This window comes from Opisthocomus hoazin, chromosome 4, assembly GCF_030867145.1.
Source record: "Opisthocomus hoazin isolate bOpiHoa1 chromosome 4, bOpiHoa1.hap1, whole genome shotgun sequence".
Lineage (NCBI taxonomy): Eukaryota > Metazoa > Chordata > Aves > Opisthocomiformes > Opisthocomidae > Opisthocomus > Opisthocomus hoazin.
This window is the reverse complement of record NC_134417.1, coordinates 23,789,159-23,803,727: the sequence shown is the minus strand read 5'-3', so window position 1 is coordinate 23,803,727 and position 14,569 is coordinate 23,789,159. Positions and strand designations below refer to the sequence as shown.

The window sequence follows — 14,569 nt, the reverse complement described above, 5'->3', positions numbered from 1 at the left end:
TCACTTTAAAATTAAACTTCACATTGTAGTAAAAGAAATACAACTTTTGCAATGAATAGTACTTGGGAGATTTTCTAGGTGATTTTTTTGACAGATAAGCAAGTGCGGTCACCTACATGTATCAGATCTTTTTCCTTGTCCTTAAACCACAGCAAAAATGCTTTGTCCTTGTTCTGAGGTACTGGTCTTGCATATAGTAAATCCTGATGATGTTTCAGGTTATTGCAAACTTTTAATGCTGCCGTGTACTTGCCTGTATTTTACAGCTGAAGAGAGAAATGAGCGGTATTAACCAGGATGAAGATGAAATTGGTAATATTTTGATGAGCTCAGCCTTTGGTATGGAAGAAAATGAGCATCTAGCTGTACCACTTGAAGAGTTAACCCTGTTGATCTCTGCATCCCATGTTATATGTTTATACTGCTGTATTTCCAAGCAAGGGAGAAGCTATCAGGCTGAAAAACCCTGCAAAGAAAAAGCTCCAGGTGAGTCACTTATGTAAGAAAAAGTCATAGGGTGTTGATAGCTTGTGTAAGTATGACTAACTGCAACGCACGTCATTTGTCAGACAGCAATGCTGAAATGAAAGGAGAAACTGCTTGAGTAACAGGGTGAAAGGATTGATTTTTAAGGTGTTCGCGCTGTTGCTGAAGTAAATGCATGTGTAGCATTTGCTTTAAAAATGGCAAATTTTGAGAATATTGCCTGAAGTGTATCAGTTTGTTTAGCATATAGCTGGTAAGTCATTCTTTCTTATTTTATTGATCTTGTGAATCATTGTTCACTTACAGCACACAAACTTATATTCACTATACTAACGTATATTCACTTACACTAGCTTATATTTACTTAAATATTGGTAGTGTTAACAGTGACAAAACAGTAAATGTTTCTTGTTCCAACCCACATTAATGAAATAATTCAGCTGTGCTCTGTGGGCACCAGAGCGAGGACCGTTGAATAGTACTTGTTACTGAAGTGTAAAATTTACTTCTTGCCTGTTGAGCTGCTGCACGCTCTTTTGATGAATGCATCTGGGAAGGAAGACGTGGCAGTGTAAGAAGCTTCTGCGGTGAAGGAAACCGTAACTGCAGGAGGCTGAATTACGGTAGGATGCGTCCACAGCCTGCAAATTCGTATCTCGCAGCATTTTAAAAAGTCTTATTTTGTGTATTAGGATGTGCTTGCACTATCACTGTGTAAAATGCTGCTAATCTCAGCTTTGGGATGAAATGGCATATCAAGATGTCGCAAAATTTTCTGGTATTTTGAAGAAAAATGAAAAGTTTGAAGTATGTTGGAAATCTGAATATTAGCGTGATTTACAGAATACACATGGTTTTTAATCTGCAGAGGACTGTGTGGTGACAGCACCGTTAGACAACAGAGGTTGGGAGCAGTCATCCCAAAGTGCTGAAGTATCCTTGTGCCTGCTGTTAATCAAAAAGCAGTATTCAGCTGTGTGCGTTTATGCTTGGTACAAACGGATCAGATGTTTAATTTACAGAATGGTTTGAAGTTAGGTGGGTGAAATGCTAGACTGAAAACCTGCAGACTGAGTCAGCGAAGGGGAGAGGCAGGAACGTGTTCGTTTGTCAGGTCGTCTCCTTCCAAATTCAGGAGGTGACGCGTGATCTGCCCGATGCAATTGCGCAGTCCAAGAAGTGGAACAACACCAGTTTCGCTCGAGAGGTGGCAGGTTTATCTCCTGAATCATAAATAAGCATGAATATTGTTTGGGGAGAGATTAAATCCATTTAGAATCGAACCCAAGACTACATGCAAATTGTGGGATGTAAGTAGCAGCATGCTCCACTTGAAGTGGGTGCAGTAGAAGAATAAGCTACGTCTACATAGAAAGATGGAATCACATTGGGAAGGTCAGTGGAAGGCCAGCTGGCAGTGTGGCTTCACAAAAATACCATAAAACAGGTACAGAAAAAAACCCAAGGAGTAACCAATAATACAAAGCGAACGTGAAAACAACTATTAAATTTCTATTTTATATAAGAGGTCCTTTTCAAAAATAATTTTCAACTATTTATGTAACAACTCCAGTGCTCAGATGAAGTGTTGGCTGAACAAAACTGTGGCCTTGTGTCCTTTAATTTTGAATCTACGGAATGTGACAGATGAAGTTTAGGATGGTCTTGTTCATGTTTTTCACTTTATTTGTGAAAAATGGGAAAAAATACAATGGAGGAAGAGCGGGATATATTTCATCCCTAGCACCTTAGTCTTGGAGTGCAGCTTCCAAGTTTTCTTTTTCGCCAGCAGCCCTAGGAATGAAATAATTTCCTTGTTCTGTGGTTTTCTTGCCCAGGCTCTCCCTTCCCGGGTGCAGTGGGGACAGTTCTCCACTAGTGGTCCCTCCAGGCATGTCTCATCCGCCTCCACCCACCCCTTCCCTCCGCAGGACTGGGAGCACTGGAGGACGCCCGACGATCAAACTTCAGTAGGGATGTGTTGGCACCCGGTAACATATAGGTGTTTGTGAAAATGCAAAGTAAAGTTAGGAAAACATCTTGTTTCTCCTGATACAGAAGGTGAAGTTTCTCTTCTTTTGACATTTTGAAGCAGGCTGTTCCTTGGTCTATAAAGTAGACAAAAATTTACACCCGAAATGAGTCTAAGTAAAAGCTGCTCATTCTAAATATTAGCGTTCAAAAGTGGAAATAAGGTGCTGTTAAAATCGTATTTTAGACTCTGTGAGTGTTAGTTAATACTTCTGAAAACCCAGGCAAAAGCAGAGAGTGCAGTGATGGGTCTCTTATGTTTTTGCAGTTACTGAAAACATCAGGAAAGATCTGAGGCTGATTTTTATCCTTTCACTGCAGCCGTGCTGACGGCTTTGACGAGACCAATTCCACCTCTGGAGTAACTCTGCCCACCACGTGTCCTGCCCTGTCTTTCCACGAAGAGGTGCCGGTGTGGTCGTTTGCCTTCAGCATCAAAACACTGCCTTAACTCTTCTCCCCTGATGCTGCGTTTTCAATAGTCAGGCTGTTTGATTTGAACAAAGCCGCCTGGTTTGTTTTCCCAGCACGGGTGGGTGCAATTCTGCGTCTCCTCCCCTCCACGCCCTCCTTCCCCTCTGACTCTCCTAACGAACTGGCAGAAGTTGGGGCTCCCCGCTTGCCCCTCCCATGGGTTGTGGGGCTGGAGGCAGCTTTGACCCCTCCCAGGGAGGGAGCTGGGCAGGGGCCGTGAGTGCCTGCAGCAACGCCTGCTCCGGGACCTCTTCCCACCAGACGCCCATCCCTCCTCGCAGCTTGCAGGAGGTCCCATCAGCCGGGATCTGCAGCCCGGAGCTCGCCGGCCAGCTCTGCTGAAACCTTGCGGGCGCTCTCCTGTCCACCTTGCCCCACCGAGGGACCGACATGGTGGCCACCTGCCTGCACCTGGCCGGATTTGTCTGCAGTTTTATAGGGTGGATCGGGGTGGTTGTGGCGACGGCCACCAACGACTGGGTGGTGACCTGCGGCTACACCATTACCACCTGCAGGAAAATGGATGAGCTGGGATCCAAGGGGCTGTGGGCAGACTGTGTGATGGCGACGGGTCTCTATCACTGCAAGCCGCTTGTGGACATCCTCATACTGCCAGGTACGTGTGCCCCGACCTCCCCTTCCCACCCGGAGGTGAGGAGCGAAGCCCTGCTCTGAGCGGGGCAGGTCCTGCTGCCAGGGGAGTTGATGGCGAAGCTCCTTCAGCTCCATCAGCGCAGGAGATGGTCCGTTAAATACACTAAAGAATGTGAATGATAGCTCTTAGCATTATTCTTGTTAAATTATACCTGGTTTTAGTCATACCCAGGTATAATTTGTTATCTGTGGCTATTAAAGTCCAGTTAAAGTTTAATCATTACTCCTAGTAAAAGCTCGCTGTTCCTTTCACATCTCTAATCTAGATTGCATTGCAAAACATATATAGTCTGTTGAGGTATAACAGAGTACTTTCAGATGTAATAGAGTGTTCTGAGCTTTGCTTTGAGATGATGATGAGCTATTACAGATGTTAAGGTTCTATTCCTCAAAATGATTTTGTGTATAATGAATCTTTCAACATCTATTATTAATGCTGCTACAGCTTTTAATCTTCTGGAAGATTGTCATTAGTCTTAATGGTCTTGTGCTCCCCACATGTTCCAGGGCAAGACAGAACTCTTACACGGCAAACAGATGTAACTGCATTTAACTTGTCCTGATATTTTCTAGTTATATACTAATTTTCATCTAGTTTACTGCAAAGCAAAAATTAAACAAGGGGTTTCATCAGTATTAATACATCTTTTCAGCTAATTAAACCCGCCAAAGTCTTGCATGGTCTCGTCCCTGCAAGTTTAGTTAATGATCTTACCTGTCCCAATCCCTGCTAACCCTGTAGCCCTTCTTCGTTCTGCTGTGTTTCAGACTGCACCTCCTCTGGCGTGTCAGAGATGCCTCTGCCAAAGCCAACAGGGTAGAATGAACCATTCCTTGTAGTTTTCTGTCATGTTGCCTTATTTATTTGTTTTGTAAAATTGTTTTCACAACAGCTTAGAGATTAGAAAGATTATTCCTGAATTTCTGTTACAGAGCCTAGTCTGTGTCACACAGCGCTTCGCAGTATTGAATCTCTCAGGCTAGCTCCCATTCTCACTTTCTCGGTGTACCTGTACCTTTATTTCAGTAGGTTTACCTTCCTTACTGCTACTCTTGTTCAATATGATCCGGCACAGAAGCCAGAGAAAAGGCTTTCCCCCAAAAAATGTTAGTGAATGAAATTTAATCAGTAGGTAAATAGGTCTTTCAGCAGCAGAAAGCAGTGCTTCCCTCCAGCAGAAACAAATCACAAAACAAGGTGCTTCTGCTTGTAACCCTTGGTACCCACAGCTTTCCATGGGAGAGAAATCTATCCTGGTGTGCCTGATAGCTGAAAAGTATTTAGAGTCCTTTGTTGCCCGAGTCAAGTCCTCAAACGAATGTGTTTGTGTGCTTGTTCCACTGGGATCGATTGCACAGAAACCACGCTGGGCATTGCCGCCTCCTTTGTTTAGGGTCTCGGTTTCTGCTCTGAACTCCTCAGGTAACTCATTTTGTTAAGTTTCTTCTTGAAAAAAGCAAGCAAATATTCAATATGCACAGTCTGCATTTCCAGGAACAGCAAAATCTCGTTCCTGGTATGTCAGTGGGACTTGCTTGAGGACCCTGTTTGCCTGATATTGTCTGAGGCATCATGAAACTCCACGTCTGCGTGTGGCAGCTTCATTTTGTTGATAAGAGGGGAAAGAGAGCCAGCATATTCTCTCTGTTGAGACTGTCCTGAGAGCTGGTGGGGACTCACCAGGCACTGGAGCAAATCTGACACTGATTCTTCTTCCTTTGCATGCAAGTAATGATCTGTTTTCATTTACTTAGATATAATTTTTGTATTTTATATATAATTTGTATATATAAAATTGTATTAAAAACAAACTATATATACACAAAATGTATATAAATACAAAAAGATTGATACATTATTATTCAAAGTCCCTCACAGACTGGAAAAATAGCACGTCCCTGCCTGGTATGCCCTCAGTCCCCGTCCCCTGTTGTTGCTCGCCGCCTCCTCTTAGGCTGCTGCAGCACAGGGGCGGGCAGGAGAGGGTGGTAACTGATGAAATGCCAGGGGATCCCATGATGTCCATAGCGACCCAGGAGCATAACGTGGCCCTTGATTACGACAACTCAAGCAGCTCTGCAAGGTGGAGTCATTTCTTCTCCGTAAGGAAGAGCTGTGCCAGCGGCCAGCCTGAGCCGAGGGGCTCCTCCGAAACCCCCCGGCACTCTGGAGGGGCAGCACGGGGAAGTGGCCATGGTTGGCAAGCATCCCTCCTCCGCCCGGGTCAGCAGCACTCAGCTCCGCAGGGTGCTGGGGTAGCATCTCATGGACCTGTGCGTTGCAGTAGCGGGCCTTCGACTGTTCCGCTCTCCTCTGGGTGACTGTGGAGCTCCTCTGCTCACAGCAAGCTGCTCTTTAAGGCTTTAAATTCATGTTATTAAACCAAAGCTCTCTTGATGAAAAGATACAGGAAAACTTCCTCCTAGCTGTTTCTCCTACTTTTCATTCCTGTATTTCCCAGCTCCATGATTTCTCGGTGTCTTGCTGGGAAGAGCTCGTGTTTTCCAGGCAGTGCTATTCATTCGCTGGCAAATTCTGAGCTTGCACATCCCATGTTCGTGCTCTACCCCCTGTACTGCAGTCTCACTGTCTTATGCCTGGTGAAGATTTAATGTTTACGCAAAGGGTCGAACCTGTCTCCCATACTCCATGCAAGCACTGGGAGCTATCAAACGGGAGCCTTTGCCCAAAGGTCTCCTCCTCTTGTGCCGAATAATCAAAATCCTCTTTCCTTGCCTTACCAACAGGGTATGTCCAAGCATGTCGAGCACTGATGATCGCCGCCTCCGTCCTGGGTCTTCCCGCTATCTTCTTGCTGATAACGGTCTTGCCCTGCATCCGGATGGGCCACGAGCCTGGAGCTGCCAAGTACCGGCGGTCCCAGCTGGGAGGGATCCTCATCATCCTCCTGGGTAAGGTGCCTGCTGGCCCCGCGTGTGTGCAGGGCTGGAGGTCTTTTGCTCCAGGACAGCCTGGTGCAAGCTGGTTGAGCAGGTTCACCTGCAAGCACGGCTGTCCAGGCTGGTCTGACCCTGAAGCTCTCCAGCATCGCTGCAGTCTGTGGGGTGAACGAAAGGCATGGACAGGAGTGGGAGGACAAACGCAGGAGGCAGGGAGCGAAGCAGGGAGAGGAGAGGAGGGCTGTGAAACCCCGCTGTGCGTTGTCTGGCAGAGTCCTCGGGCACGGCCACCGCCTGTGTCTGCGGGAGGGCTACAGCAGCTGCCTGCGCGCACTGGTTTTGCTGGTTCGCTGTGGAAGCCATGCTATTTTTGGAAAAGCATCTTAATTTTCAAGCTGCTTGCAGGGGAAGAATAGCCTCTGAATTTCCCTGGGCGTAGCAGATGCAGCCTGGTCAAAGTAAGGTGTGCGAGGGGGGAAGCCCACGGCTGAGGGGATGTTGGTGCTGTGGAGGGAGCAAGGAGGTGGCATGGACCTGGGAAGAGGGGTGGCATGTGCCCTGTGCCTCCCAGCCCCCCTAGCCAGCCTTGCCCTTGGCCTCTGAGTTCCCCTGGGAATTTCTTCCCATCCTCAGTGCCCGTGGAGGAGATTGTTTTGAGCAGTGCAGACTGTGGAGCTCATTGTCCCCAGCGCAACACCTGCATGTTCTTGAAGCCTCGTCATCTCAGCAACAGGCTGGAGTGCCTTGTTTTCACCCGTCTGTGTGGCAGAGGAGGAGGGGTGAGGGAAAGTGGCCTCTTTGTGTGGCTCTGCTGGGCGCTGGCAGCCTGCACTGACATCATGCCCGTCTTCTTGCTGCTTCTTCTCCTTATTTATTTTTTTTTTTCAAGTAGGCACTGGATATAGCTGCACGCTTGGAGGGGCTGTCCTTTGGACGCTCCTTCCTTGCAAGAGGTCCCTCCTCCTGTGTCTTGGTGAGAAGCGGTTACTATGTGTCAATACATCCGAAATCTAAGGGACTGAGACCAAGGGGCCCTTTCAGCCTCTGTGGGGTTTAAGGGCAAGTTGCCACAGCTGGAAATCCTAAAATCAGCTTTGTAGGGCCTGTTTAGGACGTCCCGATCATGAACAACCAGTTTAGAGAGCTGTTGGAATGTGACCTTCATCCCTGTCCTGAAACCTTGAGTTACCTCTAGGGGCTTGGCAAAGTAAAAGTGTTGTTTTCTGCCTGCGCATGAAATTTTAGTGCCAGCGGAGTCTGCTCCACCAGGCTTCCGCTGCCCAGGCCCAGCAGAGCTGCACTTTGTCAAAGACAAATGTGAGTTTTCGGTTCCAGTCGAGAACCGTGCTGTAGATTGGCCCTGTCTATGCAGCTGCAGACGTGGAGGAAAGAGTATTGCCCTTAAATCAGGTTTGCCGAAGGACAAGAGGATTACAGGACCGGCACAGGCGGCAAACAAAAGGCAGCGGCAGCGTTGGGTAGCGCTGCGTTAGAACCAGTGAAATCCCGTATCTCGCAGTGTTGCACCAGGGGGTTGGGGTGCCGTGTGCCCCTCTCCCATCCTGGTCTTGCTGTGGTGGAACACCAGGGAGGAGAGCAGGCGCAGGAGGATGGAGGAGGGGGGTTGCGGTGCTCCACGAGCCAGGCTCCTCTCTGCCTCAGAGCACGGTGTTCCCACTGAGTAGATCCTGTGAGAAAAGGAAATGTGTATTTACATGGACATTGGCAGATAAATGCTCTCTGGGTTGAATTTGGACTTCTTACTGATTTTTTACCCCTGCGAGCTTTGAAACCTCTGCAGGTGAAGTGGTTTGCTCATGCCGCTGATGTCCTGAGTGATCTGGGCTGGGAACAGCAGCCTGGTCACAATGTTTAGTCACAATTACAGTAACGCTCCTTTTGTCAGATCACAGACGAAGAATAAATAAGCTCCTTTTGCTCATTAAGTTTTTTTTTTTTTTACAAAAAAAACAAACCAACTCTCATTTATTTTCACAAACCCGCAGTTTTTCCAGGCTGATCAGCAAGATGGTCCCTTTAGAAGGAGAATAATGTACAGAGCTTGGGACTTTGATGCTATTTAATCTGATTAATGATCTGTTATTTGCAAAATGAGGTGTTACCATGCCAGAGCATTTAATGAGCATGAACCAGGCCTCAAAAGTCATAATACTGACTTAAAATTAATTATAATCTAGAAGTAATATGCCCTGGGCTGCTGTTCTTTACCCTCTGGCCACTGAATGCTTGTTTGTGGTTTTCCCCAACCGTATAGGTTTCAGCCTTTTCCCTTAAGTGGATACCAACTCCCAGAGCTCTGATTAACAGAAAACAAACCCCCGAACTCTCACTAACAGAGCAGAAATCGAGAGCGGAGATGTGGTCAGGGGAGCTGGCCCCATGGCAAACTTCACTTGGTGCTCGGGGAAGGGGTGGCAATTTGTCACTGAAATTTATTGAAAAGGCAAAGAGGGGTTGAAACAGTGTGGGGGAAAAGAAAAAAAAAAACCCTAAAAAAAGTTGAAAACTTGCCAGGAAAACGATGGGCTCAGATATTCCACTGATTTTTCTGTCCGCTGATAACAGCAGGTTGCAGAGTGCAACCTGTGCGCACACCCTCCCGTCCCGCCTGCTGATGTATTTATGTCTCTGCTTGATCCTGTCTGTCCGAGAGAATTGATTTATTGCTGAAAACAACTGCCAGCAGAGGTTTGCTCTGAGCCAGTATGAAAACATTTCATACGTTGACGTCGATGGAAAAAGCCAGGCCCGTCCTGTGTTGTTGACACTAATTCAGGGGACCCCCTGCTGGCAGCCAAGCGGGCACTTTCCTAGTGGAGGTGGGGACTCGAGAGGCTGGAAAACGCAGGTGAAATGTGTTAGTTATTGGGAATTGCTACTGCAAAATGACAGGATTAGTTATTGCATGCTAAATAAAGGATCTTAATATGTTTTTCTGGACACTTAGTGAGATTTAGTTGTACAATAGATATCAAGACAAAAAAATTGTGTTGAACAGAGAAAAAAAAAAACATGGATATCTGTAATTTCAACCAAATGCTTTGAAAGAGAAATGTGTGTGACTTTGAGTCAGCAACTCAGAATAATTAAATTTAGTTGTGAAAGAGAAGCATTCTTTTTTCTGCAGAAAGCTTTTAACTTACTGTTAAGGAATTTGGCAGGGACTCGCTGTCCCTTCACTTGGAGTAACCCTGCTCTATCTCCCCCACCTCCCCAAGACCTTCTGTGCTCCTGCTCTCTGTGTACTTCCACTGGATTAAATTATGCCTGTAACGTAGAATATGTAGAATGACGCAGAATTAAATTACGCCTGTAACGAGTTTCAGCTCAATGGGTTGAGCTACTGCAAGTCCGTAGTCAGAAAAGGCTTCGTAGTGCTGGGAGCCTGGGATGCATCCCTGAGGGTTTGCAGCAATGGGACGGAGCAAGGACAACCACGCCGAGGGGCAATGGGCACAAACTGAAGCAGAGAAAGTTCCGTCTGAACAGGAGGAAGAACTTCTTCCCTCTGAGGGTGATGGAGCCCTGGAACAGGCTGCCCAGGGAGGTTGTGGAGTCTCCTTCTCTGGAGATATTCAAGACCCGCCTGGACGTGGTCCTGTGCAGCCTGCTCTGGGTGACCCTGCTTCGGCAGGGGGGTTGGACCAGATGACCCACAGAGGTCCCTGCCAAACCCTAACGTTCTGTGATTCTGTGATACCGACACGACTTCAGCAGGACTGCCTACTCTAGCTGCAAAAAGCAGGCCAGCTCCTCAGCACGCGTGTGCCCCAAAACATGCCTGTTTTTTTCCAGCTAACGTAGATGGTCTGATAGAAAATATGTCTTCATTTTGCACGCTTTCTTTCGCTGTTCTGCTAGGCTATACTGAGTGCGGCAGCTCTGCCGTCTGAAGACACGGATGTGTGGGGGGAGGCAAACAGTCTCTCGGCATCAGCGCAAAAGAGAAGGGGTAATGATTTCTGTTCAAAGAATTCGTTCTTGTAGGCAGTTATTTTAGTGCTTGAAATTCGCCCTAAAATGCCTTTTCCAATCCCTTTGGGTTTCTTGGCAAATCTGTTTATTTCCAGCCTTTTTCTGTGATACAGCTAGACCAAAATTCAAGCTCACCAAGAAACCTTGCAGTTGCAGACTGTCCTTTTTCACATTTTATTGGAGGATTTACAGCCCAATCTAATCTGTGCGGAGTGATGAGATCCAGCGCGTTTCAGGGCGTTCCTCTTGCTGAGCAATGGGGTCGCTGGTGGCTGACGGCAGCTGGTAGCCTCCAAAGACAGAGAGGTCACACTAACCCAGCAAAGTCCTTGGCTCGTGTTTCGCAGCTTTCTAGTATTGTCAGCATTAAAATAAGGTGGTTTTACATGTAGCTGAGCCACATGCACAAGAGATGCCATTGTCTGAGGGTCCCTGAGGGCTCTTCTCAACCCAGTGCAAGTGTTTGCTTCGATGCTGTGTTGTGGGGGAGGGCCTGGAGAGATAATGCTCTTATAGTCTATGTACATAGATACGTGTATATATATATATATATTTACTGCTGACAGAAAAAGAAAAGATGATTGTGTTTTTTTCGGACAACAAAGAAGCTTTTTTCCCTGCAGCCCATTAGAAAGCTTTGTGGGTTCCCAACTGATACATTTTTGTTTTTAAGCCTTAGAGGCTCACGAGCGGTTTGCAGGACTGATCCACACGCAGCAGAAACACTGTTCTCCCCTCCCTGCCTTCTCCAAGAATTCCTTCCAAAGCCGTAGGGTCCTTGCTTTGAGGAGGCCCAAAATTATTACTGGCTTTATTAGCATCCTTCAAATGTTCTTCTCTTTTTCCATAAGAAAATATTTTCTCTCACAATAACTGCAGCTATTGGGGATAGGTTTTCTGCTGTACCGGCCAGGAGCTACGGTTTGTTCTCCACTTTAACTAAACAACTTTATTTTTAATCTCACCCTCTTTTTTTCCTCTTGCAACCTTAACTTTTTGACTCTGCCTCCAGACACCTTTTAACGCAGTCGGTGGAAATCTGTAATGCTGCCACGGTCCTGTTATTGTTTTGCTCTGATTCTCTGATAGCCACAAGGATGGAGTCCTGCACAGCTTGTCCCGGAGGCAAGTCAATATTGACAGATCAATTCTTCTCAGATGTACAGGCCATAAAGGAGTATTGTTTTAGGACCTGCTCCTGTGAGGTGATGATCACCATCCACTCCTGTTGCCCTCGGTGCATGCGGGGACTTTGCAGGATGGAGGTAGGGCCCTGGGTGAGGGTAGTGAGTGTGACCCAGTGTAGCACAAGCAGAATGCAGGGCACATTTTTTCTCCCTGCTTGGAGCAAAGCATGTGTGTCTGCTGCACACTGAAAACACTGCGATCTCTAGCCTGGCTGTCTGCAAAGTGCTGAATTTGAACACACTTCAGTGTCCTGTCCTGAAGGTATCTATGCCACATCACCTGCCTAGCAGTCCTACCAGCACCACCATGGCAGCCTTCCTGTTTTTTGTGGAAAAAAAAGTATGGAATTTCAAGCATAATTAGGAGTCCTCAGTCATTTTTTGACCCACTGTAGACTCTAGGTAAGCTACTCTTTTTCCCTTGTGATAAAGTCCCATTTCTACTCAGTTCAATGGGTTTCTGGAGAGCCTTGCTCGGTTTGTCCCCATCACTTGATGCAGAGAAATTTTCCACGGGGAAGTAGAATCTGTTTTCAAGAGTTGTGAGACATTTCCTTCTACATAAAGAAAACCCCAACAATGCTGTACTGCTGCTTATTTTGTCCCTGTCCATTTTCTGCTTGTATTTTACAAACCCTGAGTGCTGGGATATTTTGTTGATGTTTATGTGACCATTCAGTAGAGCAACTGCAGTGATGCTGATTGACCTGGGCTGAGAACGTAGCACTGGAGTTCATGGAGAAATAGTGATTTGAACCAGTTGACTCCGGGCCACCGATTCTGCTGTCTCACTGATGCATGTGGCTTTCGTTGTCTTGCTTTGTATCTAATCTATTCCTAATTCTGCAGCTCTCCAGAGCATCAGTTTCAGGGATGACTTTCGTTCTTTCCCCTTAAAGATCTTTCTAGGGAACAAGTCTGTTTCCCTTGTAATAAATATATCAGATTGTGTCAAGCAGCAGTTGTTTTTCAATTCTTGTTTGTTGGTGCCTGAGAGGGAAGGCTCCCACGCTGCCTCCTGCTCAGAGATCTCTTGGACTGAGCCGCAGTGCTGATGCTCCTGGGTCCCACCGTGGGACTGTGAGGGAGGAGGGATGGGCACCCTCTCCATCCACTGTCCTGCAGAGCCTTCTCTCCCCTTCGGCCTGCTTTGTGTCCCCGTGGTGGGGTTATGTGCTGGAATTACCTTTCCTTTCCATCTCTCCCCAGCCATGTGCGGTGTCGTTGCCACGATCTGGTTTCCCGTCTGCGCCCACCGCGAGACCACCATTATGAGTTTTGGCTACTCCCTGTACACGGGCTGGATCGGCTCTGCCCTCTGCCTCTTCGGTGGCTGCGTCATCGTCTGCTGCTCGGGAGATGCCCAGACGTTCGGTGAAAACCGTTTCTACTACGCCTCGGGATCCAGCTCCCCTACCCACGCCAAGAGTGCTCACGTGTGAGCGTCCTGGGGACATCCCACGGCTGCCGTCGGATGCTTTGGCTGGTGGTCTGAGTGCCCTGGGTTTGCTCCTACTGACACACACTGCTGTCGGGCTCCCAGGGGGAAGATTTAGAAAAGCAGCACAAATGCCTGGTAGTTTGAAGCGATGTTCTCCCTGTCTGTTCGCCCCTTGTCTAGAAAGGAAGCTCCAGCCAGCCCTACCTCTAGGTCCTCCCTGTTTTGTCCTGACCACCCGCCCCAGCTTCTTGCAGCCAGGATGACTCAGATGGTTTGGGGTTGTCATGTGGGCTTTAGGGTCTTCATTTTATTTTTCGGCTCCCTTGACTGTAGGAGAGTTTAAAGCAATAAAACAGAAATGAGAGAGATGCTTCCCCATTGTTAGAAGGACTCTGTCAGCTTCTCCCACCGCATCACTCTTCGCTTGCCCCGGTCAAGGTCACTGCTTTGGCACGAAAGGGTAGGGAGGAAGGCTGCGCTCTCCAACCAGGCAAATGTTTCTCTTTTGGAACAAGAGTAGGGGGATTTTTTCTGCCTTTCTCTGTAAATACTTTTGTATGAGTTTGGCCAGTTTAGTAACAGTATTTCCCCCACGCCCACAGTCATCAGTATGAAGGAAACAGAACCCAAAGGTCCTAATTACACGGTAGATAACAGTGCCTTTTTATATAGTTTGAAATGACTTTGGGGGCTCTAATCCCCGCACTCTGATTTGGTTTCTTTTTTTTCTTTTGTACAGATCAGTTACTAAAAATGTATTTTTATGGGTTTTTTTAAACTTCTTGCTTTCTTCCTCTAAATTTGTGGTCTGTCTTGCATCATTAAAGTAGCACATTTTAACACGTAGTATAATGTACCCATTACAATGCAATTCTGGTGAATACTGATGATGCCTTTGTACTTTCAGTGAAATACTGTACAATAAATAACAGAGTACCCGCAACCATTTCCCCCCCCCTTCCTTCCTGTGTGTTTCCATAGCTAGCTTTTCCATGACAGGGGTTTCCCAATGATTTTGAAGATTTTTTTTTTTTTTTTTGTAGCAGTTCAGGATGAGAGGATCTGCTCTGCTGTGAAATTAAGTAGGAATTTTGTTTTTTTGGGGAATATTTAAAATATGAGTCATCTTCCTGCATAGTAGTGACTGCTGTCTTACCCATTTGCTCTTTCAGTGTTCCTGGCAGCAGCCTGCACGCGAGGTACTGACTCGTGGTACCCTTCACAGCGGGAAGCCTTAGAAACCCACTGAGGCAGTGGAGGTGTACCCCCAGCACTGCTTGGGCATGCTGAAGTTGATAAGACTTATTGCTGGAAGTGCTCTCAACTGAAATAAGAGTCTGATCTGGGGTCATCGCTAGCTTTGATTAAAAGCATGTAAGATCAAGAGCTAAGTCTGCCC

The 14,569-nt window shown here is 46.9% G+C and overlaps 1 protein-coding gene across 1 annotated transcript; it reads left to right on the top strand.

The window, feature by feature from the left end:
- The first annotated feature begins 3,041 nt into the window (after window positions 1-3,041).
- CLDN11 (claudin 11) lies at window positions 3,042-14,105 on the top strand. The gene is made up of 3 exons (XM_009940019.2): window positions 3,042-3,607; window positions 6,394-6,558; window positions 12,939-14,105. Exons 1-3 carry the CDS (start codon window positions 3,382-3,384, stop codon window positions 13,169-13,171), a joined length of 624 nt encoding a protein of 207 aa, XP_009938321.1. The 5' UTR covers window positions 3,042-3,381; the 3' UTR covers window positions 13,172-14,105.
- The last annotated feature ends 464 nt before the right edge of the window (window positions 14,106-14,569 follow it).

Excerpts from the sequence above, each read along its gene's own strand:
- CLDN11 (XM_009940019.2), top strand. The coding sequence starts at position 3,382 with ATGGTGGCCACCTGCCTGCACCTGGCCGGATTTGTCTGCAGTTTTATA. Across the intron at positions 3,608-6,393 it reads GGACATCCTCATACTGCCAG|GGTATGTCCAAGCATGTCGA; the intron begins GTACGTGTGCCC and ends CCTTACCAACAG. Across the intron at positions 6,559-12,938 it reads GATCCTCATCATCCTCCTGG|CCATGTGCGGTGTCGTTGCC; the intron begins GTAAGGTGCCTG and ends ATCTCTCCCCAG.